This window comes from Argopecten irradians, chromosome 1 (assembly GCF_041381155.1).
Source record: "Argopecten irradians isolate NY chromosome 1, Ai_NY, whole genome shotgun sequence".
NCBI lineage: Eukaryota > Metazoa > Mollusca > Bivalvia > Pectinida > Pectinidae > Argopecten > Argopecten irradians.
Genome location: NC_091134.1, coordinates 40473524 through 40490279, shown reverse-complemented (window position 1 = coordinate 40490279; position 16756 = coordinate 40473524). Strand labels below are relative to the sequence as shown.

The 16756-nt window shown below is 37.3% G+C and overlaps 1 protein-coding gene across 1 annotated transcript; it reads left to right on the top strand.

Annotated features, from left to right (window-relative positions):
- Positions 1 to 823: 823 nt before the first annotated feature.
- Positions 824 to 4702, top strand: LOC138327736 (uncharacterized). The gene is made up of 2 exons (XM_069274077.1): positions 824 to 1025; positions 1529 to 4702. The coding sequence occupies exon 2, from the start codon at positions 1580 to 1582 to the stop codon at positions 3692 to 3694; it is 2115 nt and encodes a 704-aa protein (XP_069130178.1). The 5' UTR covers positions 824 to 1025; positions 1529 to 1579; the 3' UTR covers positions 3695 to 4702.
- Positions 4703 to 16756: the final 12054 nt, after the last annotated feature.

The window sequence follows — 16756 nt, the reverse complement described above, 5'->3', positions numbered from 1 at the left end:
TGTATGGGCCCTGTTCCACAGTTGTTTTGGTCCTGTCACCAAGACAAAATGTGATAATTGTAATGATCTACTGCTGAATAATACGTGCTCGGAACACCGAGTCGTTGTTTATAGACAGACGACGGGACAATCTAATGTTATCTACAAATATGTTTTATGTTATCTACCTATTTATGCTGGTGAGTATTTTAGTCAAAACCTTCATACATTCAAACCGATGTTCGCCATAGCTATCACCATGCAATGCTATACTAAATAAATACTATTTAATTATCCAATGACCCGATATTACTTTGTTGAGTAACTACATTGACAAACAAAACTCCTTAAAAAACTACCAATGTTATATACCGTATAGCCCGTTATTTTCGTGGACCACACTTTTCGCGATTTGGACCAAAACTTAGCAAATTAGATTTTAACGCAAGGTAATGGCCCACAATAATGTGAAAATACCCCCCCCCCGGATATTACCGGCTATGATGTAGTCAACATGATTGGTAACACCAAAATGGATAGCCATTATCTTATGCTTATCTTTAATGCATTGGAAGTGGGTTTTCAACTCTGTCACTAAATATTGATATGTCCAATACACAGTTAGTGAGCGACATGGCCTTATTTGACATGAAAGATAATTTTTTTATATCTTATAAAAAACTTTATAATTGTAAGTCATACTAGAAATATTAACCATCCGAAAGAATAAAGACAAAGTACAACAAATTTACCCATACAGGGAGTTTTCTACGCAGTTTATAATGTACACGTCATCACATGAAGACCTTTCATTTATTTAATTACTCTTTAAGTGCTTGTACTTAAATTCCGGATATACAGTTTTCGATTTCCTCGAATACTTCAGAGCAGTATGTTTATATTAAGTGACACTAGCGTGTTATTGTCATGTTGAAAGAGACGGCCTCCAAAAGGAGACAGGGACGACATCAATTTTAGCCAATCTAACTCAACTCATTCTGAAGTCACAGCCTTATACTTTGACAATATCAGAAGTCTTTGCTAAGGTAGGATGTTGAAATATTTATCTGTTAAGATGTTGTTATTCTATAGCATGTAAAACGTAAGAGCGCCGATTAATGGTGGCCAATACAGAGATAACTACTCACCGCCGATTAATGGTGGCCAATACAGAGATAACTACTCACCGCCTGTTACCTGTTACTGGTGTCAGCCAATAACAGAGAAAATGGTGGCCAATGCAGAGATAATTACTCATCGTCAAAGTCAGATGGAGTAATAAAGCTACATGATTCTGCAACCTTTTTTGAAAACCTTACTCAATTCAAACCTTTTTTGGTATTTAGATTTTATGAACATCTCTTTCGTACCTTAAACGTGTTTTATCATATATTGTAGTATACCGTGACTGTACAATTTCTTTTACAAAAAAGTTGTGTGTAAAATATTTTGCTTGAAAAATGGTAATGTGTGAACTGTGTCGGTGTAGAAATTTAAACTATACACAGTTTGACAACTTTATGTCAAAATTTGTATAATTATATTTCAGACCATCAACTGAACTAAGTTGGAGTTACACCCGGACTATTGATTTATCAAAATGGATAAAATGGTATTTACAGACCAAAGGGAATATTCGAAGCGAATGTCTCGACATCTAGATCATATGAAAGCAGTAGGTCCAGCAGAAACAGTAAATATTCGTCGTTTACTGAACTTTTTACTGTTAAGGACAAACGTGCAGGGCTTTTTAAAGATACCAGCCGGTTCAAAAGCAGAAGGATTCGACTTTGATAATTCCGATAATGATATAATTGTAGCATTCCAAAATTCAATCGTAATTCAAAAACACGAAGGTATTCCTGACGGAGATGACACAGTTTTTGCTATGGACAATACCGACTGTAGAGCCGGGTATACATTACTAAAACTTCTGCATCTTCGACTGAATGAACAAGGCTACATTACAAATGCACTTGTACATTTCCGAAATTTGTGTTATCTTTCAAGTGTTGTATTACTTAGCAACATGATGCATTCTACAGCACGCCTACATGGGCCCTGTTCAATGCACATTTGTTCGTGTTCAAAACGTCATGAGACGGATTTTGCGTTTTCTTTCCATTGCCGATCGTGGCCGGATGGGCTGAGTGACTTCAGATCTCGCACCAAGTATTGTATATGGCCCCCAGATAATCTGGTCAATCGTATCGTTCAAGGCGGTTGCCACTTTGTAGCGATAGGTGACAAACATTCAGATCTGTTTGGAATGCAGTGGCGGATTTCGTTCGCGAAAGCTGAAAAGTGTCTTGTGATGTCATTCAATCACGTGCAGTTGAAAACGTATGCTTTACTGAAAATTTTCCTCAAAGAGGTAATTGAACGAGACCGAAGAGTTAAAGACTTGCTCTGTTCTTACTTCATGAAAACAATCGTATTCCATGCAATAGAACATTCCGAAAGTTTTATGTGGGTGGATGAAAATTTACTAAATTGTTTTCGTTTTTGCTTCACCATGCTCCTTGAATTTGTAAATACTGGATATTTTCCTAATTATTTCATCCTCACAAACAATATGTTCCATGCAAATGTTTTTGGTAGAAGTAGGCGAAAGCTGCTTCTTGTGTTAAGTAGATACCAACGTATGGGACTGACGTGTCTGAATCTGTGTCCAAGTCTTGTGGGCACATTATATTGGGCGACAGATGACAATCATGCCCTTGTTGTTGAGCACAATCTAGATACATATGTTGAAAAAATGTTGAATGCCATTTTTAAAATAAATGATATTAATAACGCCATCAAAAACGTAGCAACAGTCCTTTTAGATCCTTTGTACGATACAAGTCATGATGTAGAATTGCTCTTCCTCATGAATTCTATTACAGTTGAATCGAGGAAGGTTATGGCCGACTTAACACATACGCCCTTAAGCCCTAATAAAGCTCAATATTTCCAAATTAGAAAACAAATACACAGGGTACAAATATCATCAACCGTATCTGTCTGTCGGGGGCATTTAACACTGGGTTCGTTTTACTACAGTGCTGGCTGTTACAACCACGTTTACGAGGCGGCACTGCGCGTAACATCGTTGTGCTCTCAAAGTCACGAAGATATCATAGGCAAAGGATATACACAATTACAGAAGTCAGCGCAATATTTGTGTGTTTATTGTATAGAGTCTTCGGGAAAAGATCTCTATCCACAAGAGCTGAAGCTCGAAGTAATTCATAGCAAGTCACGAATTATCCTCCAACCACTTCCGTATGCTTTATTTTTGCTGGTGCTATCTAGTTACAGGATCGGTAAAGTTCATATTTCGCGATCTTACTTTGCCGAACTACTGGAATTACGAACAGATGACAATTACGGAGAGACTAGCTTTCCATTAATACACAATCTGATCGGGATTTGTCACCAACTTCTGGGCGATACAACACTGGCACTAAAGGCTTTCGAGGAATCATACAGACGATTTCCGGAGAACATGGCTGCTTCCAAGAGGATTTCGGATATTCGTGAAAATCTTTGTGAAAACCTCTTTGATCAATTTGCAATCGACGAACTGGACTACTGTAATGTTAGAAGCCGTTGTCAAAGCTCTGTACGCGAGGAAGACGGCGACAAAGACGAAAATGACACTGTTTTTACTTACACTAAAGTTATGTACAATGTCGACCCAGTTAGCTTTGTGGCCATGTCGTGGTTTTAAAATCTGAGGATATTTCTAGGTATGCATTCGTGAATGTACATAAGGTAGACTATTTAATTGATAGTAAAAGCTCATTGGTAACGTCAATAGGGACACAGTGGGTTTAACTGTCTACAAAGAGCTTTTGGATGGCTATGTATAGCATGACATTGAACACCACGAGTACTCCAAAATAAACCTTTATAAAAGCAATAAGGAGCATACCATGAACAGTGCGTACATCTTTACGACCAGTGAACAATAACACATTTGTGTCCTGCACCATAAGAAAAGAGTATATATTTACCATGAACCAGGGATATACAGATATTTGTCTTATTTGCTACTAAAACAGTAGGAACGCACTCATGGCTGTGTGTGTACTGGTAAAAGATATTCGCTTTGAATCTTGTAAATATGTGTTTTCTCTCGACAAGTAGGAAGGTATTCGTACCCAATACAGAAGGAACAGATTTGTGGCCTGATCAATATAACAATCAATGGATCTGAGCAATAGGAACCTACAATGTATTCGTGCCTTGGATAGAACGAATATACTTGTGATTGAACCATGGCATAGGGGACTATATGCGCTCGGAAGGAATACGTAGACAATTGAAGTGAACATTATGAACAGATGCATTCGCTGAGCAATACAGGAGGATAACAATTAAACCTGTTTACTGTGGCATGATCTATATCACAGGTTGAAACTACACATATCTAACTATTATCATGCTTTTCTTTTCTCTCCTAGGATATTTCCAAAACCAACGGCTTCCTTAGACTAAAACCTTGTTCATTAATATAGACTTATTATACACACAAATAATATTTCAAACTTACTTCATTTACATACGAAAAGTAAGGTATAAAGCCAATGTCTATTCAAACAATACAAACTGGTGTAATTGAGCGTCTCCTGCCTACAAATTGCTGTATAGATAGAAGAAACTGATTTTGAATGAATTTAAATTATTTTTGTATTGAATTAAACGGTAAAAATGTTTAAGGTTTTATTTTATTTTTATTTGATTGGGTTAAAAACTTACTTTTTTATCGTACCCCACTTTTATTAGAACTCGTCTGAAAAATATCGCATCGGTCTAACTATTTTGTCGATTACCATAGACCTATAAAACTATTTTGTCGATTATCATGGACCTACACAATGTATCTAACTATTTTGTCGATTATCATGGACCTACACAATGTATCTAACTATTTTGTCGATTACCATGGACCTACACAATGTATCTAACTATTTTGTCGATTACCATGGACCTAGTCTATCTAAATATTTTGTCGATTACCATGGACCTATCTAACTATTTTGTCGATTATCATGGACCTACACAATGTATCTAACTATTTTGTCGATTACCATGGACCTACACAATGTATCTAACTATTTTGTCGATTACCATTGACCTATCTAACTATTTTGTCGATTACCATGGACCTATCTAAATATTTTGTCGATTACCATGGACCTATCTAACTATTTTGTCGATTACCATGGACCTATCTAACTGTTTTGTCGATTACCATGGACCTATCTAACTATTTTGTCGATTACCATGGACCTATCTAACTATTTTGTCGATTACCATGGACCTAGTCTATCTAACTATTTTGTCGATTACCATGAACCTAGTCTATCTAACTATTTTGTCGATTACCATGGACCTAGTCTATCTAACTATTTTGTCGATTACCATGGACCTAGTCTATCTAACTATTTTATCGATTACCATGGACCTATCAAACTATTTTGTCGATTACCATGGACCTAGTCTATCTAACTATTTTGTCGATTACCATGGACCTAGTCTATCGAACTATTTTGTCGATTACCATGGACCTATCTAACTATTTTGTCGATTACCATGGACCTAGTCTATCTAACTATTTTGTCGATTACCATGGACCTAGTCTATCTAACTATTTTGTTGATTACCATGGACCTATCTAACTATTTTGTCGATTACCATGGACCTAGTCTATCTAACTATTTTGTCGATTACCATGGACCTAGTCTATCTAACTATTTTGTTGATTACCATGGAACTAGTCTATCTAACTATTTTGTCAATTACCATGGACCTATCTAACTATTTTGTCGATTACCATGGACCTAGTCTATCTTACTATTTTGTCGATTACCATGGACCTAGTCTATCTAACTATTTTGTCGATTACCATGGACCTATCTAACTATTTTGTCGATTACCATGGACCTAGTCTATCTAACTATTTTGTCGATTACCATGGACCTATCTAACTATTTTGTCGATTGTGTATTGATACACATATTTCTGTTGGAAGTGCAATATAGAACAACACGAAAATGAAACGAAGACACTAATTTCATTTTAAGTTATCATTTAATGATACGTAAAGTCACATTGGTCATGGGAAGTAACAATGTGATTGTCAACAAAACTCAAATACGAGACACTTAATGGTACAAAAATACAAACTATTGATGCTAAAGTGATGAGGTGAGGAGCACCACACTGCCACCTACCAGTCAGTCTGTATTACTGGATCACAGGGTCTAATCAGTATCTAACACAAACATAAGGTCACTACTCATACCTGTTGCAGAAGGTATAGGAATACCAATTATAACTATTGTTCTATGTAATTAAATTAATTCAAGTTGTACGTTAAGTTTGCCGTTGTATACAAATCAAAATCATTTGTTTATGTTGTACGATTATATACCTGGCTTTTTGAAAATAATTTGTTTGAAATGTCCTGACAAACTGATGGTAACACTAGGAAAGTGAAACGTGGTAGTATGGTGCTCTAAAACAGTCTGAAGGCCATCTGTAATAACAACTTAGTCATATACACATGGAAAAGTTGCAGAAAGAAGAAAGGGACAAAACGTAAGAAGTCGATCGTTAGACCTTGATAAGGAACATTACTGAAAAAGGTGAGGGATCCTGATAGGGAAAATTACTTAGATGGCAAAGGGGTCCTGATGGGGGAAATCACTTAAACAGCTTAGAAGTCCTGATGGAGAACATCACTAAAATGACAAAGGGGTCCTGATGGGGGAAATCGCTTAAACGGCTTAGAAATCCTGATGGAGAACATTACTTAGATGGCAAAGGGGTCCTGATGGGGGAAATCACTTAAACAGCTTAGAAATCCTGATGGAGAACATTACTAAGATGGCAAAGGGGTCCTGATGGGGGAAATCACTTAAACAGCTTAGAAATCCTGATGGAGAACATTACTAAGATGGCAAAGGGGTCCTGATGGGGGAAATCACTTAAACAGCTTAGAAATCCTGATGGAGAACATTACTAAGATGACAAAGGGGTCCTGATGGGGGAAATCACTTAAACAGCTTAGAAGTCCTGATGGAGAACATCACTAAGATGGCAAAGGGGTCCTGATGGGGGAAATCACTTAAACAGCTTAGAAATCCTGATGGAGAACATTACTTAGATGGCAAAGGGGTCCTGATGGGGGAAATCACTTAAACAGCTTAGAAATCCTGATGGAGAACATTACTAAGATGGCAAAGGGGTCCTGATGGGGGAAATCACTTAAACAGCTTAGAAATCCTGATGGAGAACATTACTAAGATGACAAAGGGGTCCTGATGGGGGAAATCACTTAAACAGCTTAGAAGTCCTGATGGGGGAAATCACTTAAACAGCTTAGAAGTCCTGATGGGGGAAATCACTTAAACAGCTTAGAAGTCCTGATGGGGGAAATAACTTAAACAGCTTAGAAGTCCTGATGGGGGAAATCACTTAAACAGCTTAGAAGTCCTGATGGGGGAAATCACTTAAACAGCTTAGAAGTCCTGATGGGGGAAATCACTTAAACAGCTTAGAAGTCCTGATGGGGGAAATCACTTAAACAGCTTAGAAGTCCTGATGGGGGAAATCACTTAAACAGCTTAGAAGTCCTGATGGGGGAAATCACTTAAACAGCTTAGAAGTCCTGATGGAGAACATCACTAAAATGACAAAGAGGTCCCGATGTAGAACATCATTTACTAGTAGATGACAAAGAGGTCCTGATGTAGAATGTCACTTACTAGTAGATGACAAAGAGGTCCTGATGAAGAACATCACTTACTAGTAGATGACAAAGAGGGCCTGATGTAGAATATCACTTACTAGTAGATGACAAAGAGGTCCTGATGTAGAACATCACTTAGATGACAAAGAGGTCCTGATGGAGAACATGACTTAGATGACAAAGAGGTCCCGATGGAGAATATCACTTACTAGTAGATGACAAAGAGGTCCTGATGTAGAACATCACTTAGATGACAAAGAGGTCCCGATGGAGAACATCACTTAGATGACAAAGAGGTCCTGATGTAGAACATCACTTAGATGACAAAGAGGTCCTGATGGAGAACATCACTTAGATGACAAAGAGGTCCTGATGGAGAACATCACTTAGATGACAAAGAGGTCCCGATGGAGAACATCACTTAGATGACAAAGAGGTCCCGATGGAGAACATCACTTAGATGACAAAGAGGTCCCGATGGAGAACATGACTTAGATGACAAAGAGGTCCCGATGGAGAACATGACTTAGATGACAAAGAGGTCCCGATGGAGAACATCACTTAGATCACAAAGAGGTCCTGATGTAGAACATCACTTAGATGACAAAGAGGTCCCGATGGAGAACATCACTTAGATGACAAAGAGGTCCTGATGGAGAACATCACTTAGATAACAAAGAGGTCCTGATGGGGAACATCACTTAGATGACAAAGAGTTCCTGATGTAGAACATCACTTAGATGACAAAGAGGTCCTGATGTAGAACATCACTTAGATAACAAAGAGGTCCTGATGTAGAACATCACTTACTAGTAGATGACAAAGAGGTCCCGATGGAGAACATCACTTAGATGACAAAGAGGTCCTGATGTAGAACATCACTTACTAGTAGATGACAAAGAGGTCCTGATGTAGAACATCACTTAGATAACAAAGAGGTCCTGATGGAGAGCATCACTTAGATGACAAAGAGGTCCCGATGGAGAACATCACTTACTAGTAGATGACAAAGAGGTCCTGATGGAGAACATCACTTAGATGACAAAGAGGTCCCGATGGAGAACATCACTTAGATGACAAAGAGGTCCCGATGGAGAACATCACTTAGATGACAAAGAGGTCCCGATGGAGAACATCACTTACTAGTAGATGACAAAGAGGTCCTGATGGAGAACATTACTTAGATGACAAAGAGGTCCTGATGGAGAACATCACTTAGATGACAAAGAGGTCCCGATGGAGAACATCACTTACTAGTAGATGACAAAGAGGTCCTGATGGAGAACATTACTTAGATGACAAAGAGGTCCTGATGGAGAACATCACTTAGATGACAAAGAGGTCCCGATGGAGAACATCACTTACTAGTAGATGACAAAGAGGTCCTGATGGAGAACATCACTTAGATCACAAAGAGGTCCTGATGTAGAACATCACTTAGATGACAAAGAGGTCCCGATGGAGAACATCACTTAGATGACAAAGAGGTCCCGATGGAGAACATCACTTACTAGTAGATGACAAAGAGGTCCTGATGGAGAACATCACTTAGATCACAAAGAGGTCCTGATGTAGAACATCACTTAGATGACAAAGAGGTCCTGATGTAGAACATCACTTAGATGACAAAGAGGTCCTGATGGAGAATATCACTTACTAGTAGATGACAAAGAGGTCCTGATGGAGAGCATCACTTAGATGACAAAGAGGTCCCGATGGAGAACATCACTTACTAGTAGATGACAAAGAGGTCCTGATGGAGAACATCACTTAGATGACAAAGAGGTCCTGATGGAGAACATCACTTAGATGACAAAGAGGTCCCGATGGAGAACATCACTTAGATGACAAAGAGGTCCTGATGGAGAACATCACTTAGATGACAAAGAGGTCCTGATGGAGAACATCACTTAGATCACAAAGAGGTCCTGATGGGGAACACTACTGAAATAGTTTAGGGGTCCTAATGGGTGACATCACTGAAATAGCTTAGACGCCCTGATGGGGAACATCACTGAAATAGCTGAGGGGTCCTGATTGGGAACATGACTGAAAAAACTGAGGGGTCTTGATGGAGAACATTACTGAAATAGCTGAAGCGTCCTGATGGGGAACATTACTGAAACAGCTGAGGGTCCTTATGGGGAACATTACTGAAATAGCTTAGAGGTCCTGATGGGGAAAATCACTGAAATAGCTAAGAAACCCTGCTGGGAAACATTACTGAAATAGCTTAGAGGTCCTGATGGGGAACATCACTGAAATAGTTTTGAAGCCCTGATGGGGAACATTACTGAAATAGCTTTGAAGTCCTGATGGGGAACATGACAGAAATAGCTGAGGGGTCCTGATGGAGAACATTACTGAAATAGCTGAAGGGTCCTGATGGGGAACATTACTGAAATAGCTGAGGGTCCTTATGGGAAACATTACTGAAATAGCTTAGAGGTCCTGATGTGGAACATAACTGAAATGGTTTAGAGTTCCTGTTGGGGAACGTCACTGAAATAGTTTTGAAGCCCTGATGGGAACATTACTGAAATAGCTTAGAAGCCCTGATGGGGAACATTAATGAAATAGCTTAGAAACCCTGATGGGGAACATTACTGAAATAGCTGAGAGGTCCTGATGGGGAACATTACTGAAATAGCTTAGAAGTCCTAATGGGGAACATCACTGAAATAGCTTAAAGGTCCTGATGGGGAACGTCACTGAAATAGCTTAGAAGCCCTGATGGGGAACATTACTGAAATAGCTTAGAGGTCCTGATGGGGAACGTCACTGAAATAGTTTTGAAGCCCTGATGGGAACATTACTGAAATAGCTTAGAAGTCCTGATGGGGAACATTAATGAAATAGCTTAGAAGCCCTGATGGGGAACATCACTGAAATAGCTTAGAGGTCCTGATGGGGAACGTCATTGAAATAGCTTAGAAGCCCTGATGGGGAACATTACTGAAATAGCTTAGAAGCCCTGATGGGGAACATTACTGAAATAGCTTAGAGGTCCTGATGGGGAACGTCACTGAAATAGTTTTGAAGCCCTGATAGGAACATTACTGAAATAGCTTAGAAGCCCTGATGGGGAACATCACTGAAATAGCTTAGAGGTCCTAATGGGGAACATCACTGAAATAGTTCTGTAGCCCTGATGGGGAACATCACTGAAATAGCTTAGAGGTCCTGATGGGGAATGTCACTGAAATAGTTCTGTAGCCCTGATGCGGAACATTACTAAAATAACTTAGAAGCCCAGATGGGGAGCATTACTGAAATAGCTGAAGGGTCCTGATCGGGAACATTACTGAAATAGCTGAGGGGTCCTGATCGGGAACATTACTGAAATAGCTGAGGGGTCCTGATCGGTAACATTACTGAAATAGCTGAGGGGTCCTGATGGGGAACATCACTGAAATAGCTGAGGGGTCCTGATGGGGAACACTACTGAAATAGTTTAGATGTCCTGATAGGAAACTTTACTAAAGAAGCTTAGAAACCTGAAAGGAACACCACTGAAGAAGCTGAGAGGTCCAGATGGGGAACAAAGCTGAATTATTTTAGGAGTCCAGAGGATCCTGATAGAGGTATCAATGAAGTAGACAGAGTGACCCTGATAGGGAACATGTAGTTGAAGGAACCTAAACACAATTTAAGTAGCTGATAGACCCTGTTGGTGAATACCACTGATACATATGATGGGCCCTGATGGGGAAACATCAATGAAGAGGTTGAAGGGGCACTGGTGGGGAACATAACTGAAATGACTTGATGTGTATATACTTTAGCAAAAAGACCAGTTTTTATAAAATAGAACAGGAGACAAAAAAAACAAAACAAAAAAAAGACAAATGGACTGTACATTTTAAGTAACTGATATTAATTGATTAAATAGATATTTTTGATAAAGGACGATTCAAAATAGGTACTATAATTGTTAAATAATTAAAACAAATGTAAAAAATATCTATATGATCTCCATAATACAGGTTTAATAATGAAATATACAACTGTCAAGAAAGTTCCAATACAAACACATTTGAACATGATGTAAAGTAAGTATAGATTGATGAAACAGAGTTTTGAAATTGGAATCTGAATTATAGGTAATTATTTTGACTTCCTGTATATAACTCACTGCTTTAAAAGTATTATTTTATCAAATTATGCATGGGTTTAGAGAAAATCAAAACCAAACAATTATTTCTACTATTCAATCAAATTGTCACTAACATTTAACAAGATTGAAAACCGTAAGGAAAAATTGAAAATTATAGCCCGAGTTTGTGTCTTAGTGACCTGATTTTGGACAGAAAAAATATAGTCTAAACACCGACAACAAAACCAGGATTGTTGATTAATATATTCCATATTTACTTTTCATATCGTTATTAGACTCACCATGTTGTTAATTTAGTCCATTAAGTAAAGAAGTAATCTTATGTATGCTAATTGTTTTATTTAAACATTAAGATATATCCCATATTTCATTAAGAAATTTCGTGAAAGTGAGACAGACAAAATTGCATCAGAAACATGACAATATACCCCTGGCCAGCAGGAAGCCGTAGGAGTCTACTCTTCAGTAACAAATATTACAACCAAAATCACACAGAAAGAATATGAGATTCTATTTCTCACATTCCATTGTATTAACATTATGATAAATATTTCTTTGGTGAAACTAAAATAAAATGAAAATGGTACAAATATCATTAACAAAACTGAATTGAGATCTCAGGACGGGGTTTTACTACTATATGCAAAACTACACACCAATATGTACACATCTGCAAATACTGAAATAGAAAATTTAGCACTTAAAAAGAAGAAAACAATTCTTTGTAAAAAGTAAGCTCTTTAGCTTTGGAATTGTCACTTTGTGTTGCTGTAGTAAACAGGGCTTATAGGTAAGTTTCCTCTAACGTTGGGTCATCATAATCAGCCGTTACTGGTGTCACATCCTCCGAAATACCTACTGCAAACGTCTGGAAAGTACAAAGTGAAGCTGTAAGTACCCATCTCAACTGAACACCAATGATATAGATATTTTAAAAACTGTTAGGATAATTAATGTTTTGATGTGCAGAAAGTTAACAATAGCAGTATATATAAACTGGAAGTTGAGGGAACTTCAGTAACACTTAGAGTTACACAGTAACACTCAGAGTTACACAGTAACAATGAGTTACACAGTAACACTCAGAGTTACACAGTAACACTCAGAGTTACACAGTAACACTCAGTTACACAGTAACACTCAGAGTTACACAGTAACACTCAGAGTTACACAGTAACACTCAAAGTTACACAGTAACACTCAAAGTTACACAGTAACACTCAAAGTTACACAGTAACAATGAGTTACACAGTAACACTCAGAGTTACACAGTAACACTCAGAGTTACACAGTAACAATGAGTTATACAGTAACACTCAGAGTTACACAGTAACACTCAAAGTTACACAGTAACAATGAGTTACACAGTAACACTCAGAGTTACACAGTAACACTCAGAGTTACACAGTAACACTCAGAGTTACACAGTAACACTCAAAGTTACACAGTAACACTCAGAGTTACACAGTAACACTCAAAGTTACACAGTAACAATGAGTTACACAGTAACAATGAGTTACACAGTAACACTCAGAGTTACACAGTAACACTCAGAGTTACACAGTAACACTCAAGTTACACAGTAACAAAGTTACACAGTAACACTCAGAGTTACACAGTAACACTCAGAGTTACACAGTAACAATGAGTTAACACTCAGAGTTACACAGTAACATGAGTTAACAGTAACACTCAGTTACACAGTACGAGTTAATAACACTCAGAGTTACACAGTAACAATGAGTTACACAGTAACACTCAGAGTTACACAGTAACACTCAGAGTTACACAGTAACAATGAGTTACACAGTAACAATGAGTTACACAGTAACACTCAGAGTTACACAGTAACAATGAGTTACACAGTAACAATGAGTTACACAGTAACACTCAGAGTTACACAGTAACAATGAGTTACACAGTAACAATGAGTTACACAGTAACACTCAGAGTTACACAGTAACAATGAGTTACACAGTAACACTCAGAGTTACACAGTAACACTCAGAGTTACACAGTAACACTCAGAGTTACACAGTAACAATGAGTTACACAGTAACAATGAGTTACACAGTAACACTCAGAGTTACACAGTAACAATGAGTTACACAGTAACACTCAGAGTTACACAGTAACAATGAGTTACACAGTAACAATGAGTTACACAGTAACACTCAGAGTTACACAGTAACAATGAGTTACACAGTAACACTCAGAGTTACACAGTAACAATGAGTTACACAGTAACACTCAGAGTTACACAGTAACACTCAGAGTTACACAGTAACAATGAGTTACACAGTAACACTCAGAGTTACACAGTAACAATGAGTTACACAGTAACACTCAGAGTTACACAGTAACACTCAGAGTTACACAGTAACAATGAGTTACACAGTAACACTCAGTTACACAGTAACACTCAGAGTTACACAGTAACACACAGTAACACTCAGAGTTACACAGTAACACTCAGAGTTACACAGTAACAATGAGTTACACAGTAACACTCAGAGTTACACAGTAACAATGAGTTACACAGTAACACTCAGAGTTACACAGTAACAATGAGTTACACAGTAACACTCAGAGTTACACAGTAACACTCAGAGTTACACAGTAACACTCAGAGTTACACAGTAACACTCAGAGTTACACAGTAACAATGAGTTACACAGTAACACTCAGAGTTACACAGTAACAATGAGTTACACAGTAACACCTGGAGTTACATAGTAACAGTTGCAGTTATCTGATATCCATTGACTAAACTTAATGAGAACCAAATAATGCTTCAAAGTTGACACTAAATCTGGTATTTGACTGTGTAGAAAATATTTAATTATGAATTGTTTCTTACATAAAGATTTACGCTGCCAGTTCCTCATAGCACAAGTCTATCAGAATCTGATAGTGTACAAAAAATCAGAATAAACCAAAATATTACTTTCAATCCTAACAAGACATGCTGTCAAACTACTTATTTGCGTGGTGTCATAGTTTTTGAACTTTCAGGCCATACACAGTAATAATTGAATTTCGCTATTTACTATTATAAAAGTTCTACTATACATGTAATTGAAACTTATGAATGATCATTAATTTTTGTTCATTTAAACTATCTGTCATGAACTACATGTAGTTTAATTGCACCTGAAAATAAGTCGGTTTACAGCATTGGTAAGCATAATTATGTGATTTCACGTAATTAAATGTTAGTTGCCATCGCCACATAACCTCTACCTCATGTCCACGTGCATATATAGATCAAAAGAACCATCCATTGGAGGGGTACTACTACTTAATGTATATGCTGTATAGTTGCAAAATTCCACACAGAGTATATTTAAACTGTATTCATTTTCTATATTGGACTTTCACACATACAAAAAATGTAGCTGCTTTCATAGATACGGTAGAAGTTACCTCCCTTGACATTTGTTCTGTAAACAGTTTACCCATATAGGAGTGTATTCTTCTGAAAGACGATAATTGGCCGAGTACAAATGTGTACTGACAAAGTGCAGCGAATTAAGAGTAGCTTGGTTTAGTATAACTAAAAATTAACATTGATTCTCCGAAAAATGTTTTACAGTGTGATAAACCATATTCAACAATTTTCTGCCCAGAAAATATGTCTCTGTGTTACTTATACAACTATACAGAGTCAGGCCTGGTGTCATACTTCATGTACAATATGCAGTATTATGGAGGAAAATAAAAACAAAAGCAACAGATGTTTTGGCAGGAATATTAAAAACAAAATTGACATATAAAAGTCAGTTAAATATCTTATTCCAATATACATGTAGCTTGTTGTAGAAAATATCTGTGCACACCACGAAGACTTATCTTGTTGTATCGTGTGAGGTTTGTACAGTTTGTCAGGATAATATGCTTAAATGTGTCCAAGGAGACAACCGCTGTGGAATTAAAATTGGCGAGGACGCTGTTTTCATCATCACTGCGTGCAGAAGTCCGGCTGATATAGCGTGTCCATGCTGATAATACCTCCATGCATCACGTGTACCTTTAACGAGGAGCGATATACATACAGGCGTTATATGAAGGTTAGTTAACCTTGTAATATTAACATAAAATCACCCAAGTGTTAAATTGATGAAAGTATCCTAAATCAAATGCCACAGAGTGTAACATATATGTAGGTTGGTTAACTTTGTAAATAATGTAAACTCACCTTGATAATAAGATTGATGACAGCTGTTTTTCCTCACAGATACATATTATAACTTGAGTATAAGTTTAACGTAGCTTTGCTAACTTCTTGAATGTAAGTAATTAAGAGTGTAAGATTTGTGTAGTTGTACCTAGATGTAATTGAATACACAACATATCTAGGTTTGTTACCATCTTTCTTGATATGGAATACATAGCTTTGAGTGATATGTTGGTTTTAAGATCACCAAGAATGTTAAACAACTATCCTAAATCATTTTCAGATGTATAGCAGATTTCAGTAATTAATATCAAAGAACATTGTTGTTGATGCACGGAGAGAACCCTTATAAAATGGAGAACACTATGGCTATTTGCATTGTCTTTGGAAACCTGACATAGTTTTATAGTTCTAGTTATCATCATCCTCTTGAGCAGTATTATTTACATATATTTATGACTTGGAGAACATTTATAGAATTAAATCTTCTTGGTATCATTGTAAGCCCCCATCTACATAATGTCTGTACTTGGGTTACATTGTGGACCTCAAATCATTTTGGCAACATCATGGACATCTAATCTATCTGTAAACATCATGGACCTCTAGATCTATTTGTTAACATAACAGACCTCAACTATATACTTGGTAATATCAAAGATCTATTATATATCAGGTAACTTTTTGGACCTCAAATCTATTTCTTAATGGTAAAATCTCCTTTTCTACATCACCAATT

Coding starts and splice junctions, on each gene's coding strand:
- LOC138327736 (XM_069274077.1), top strand. CDS start 1,580: ATGGATAAAATGGTATTTACAGACCAAAGGGAATATTCGAAGCGAATG.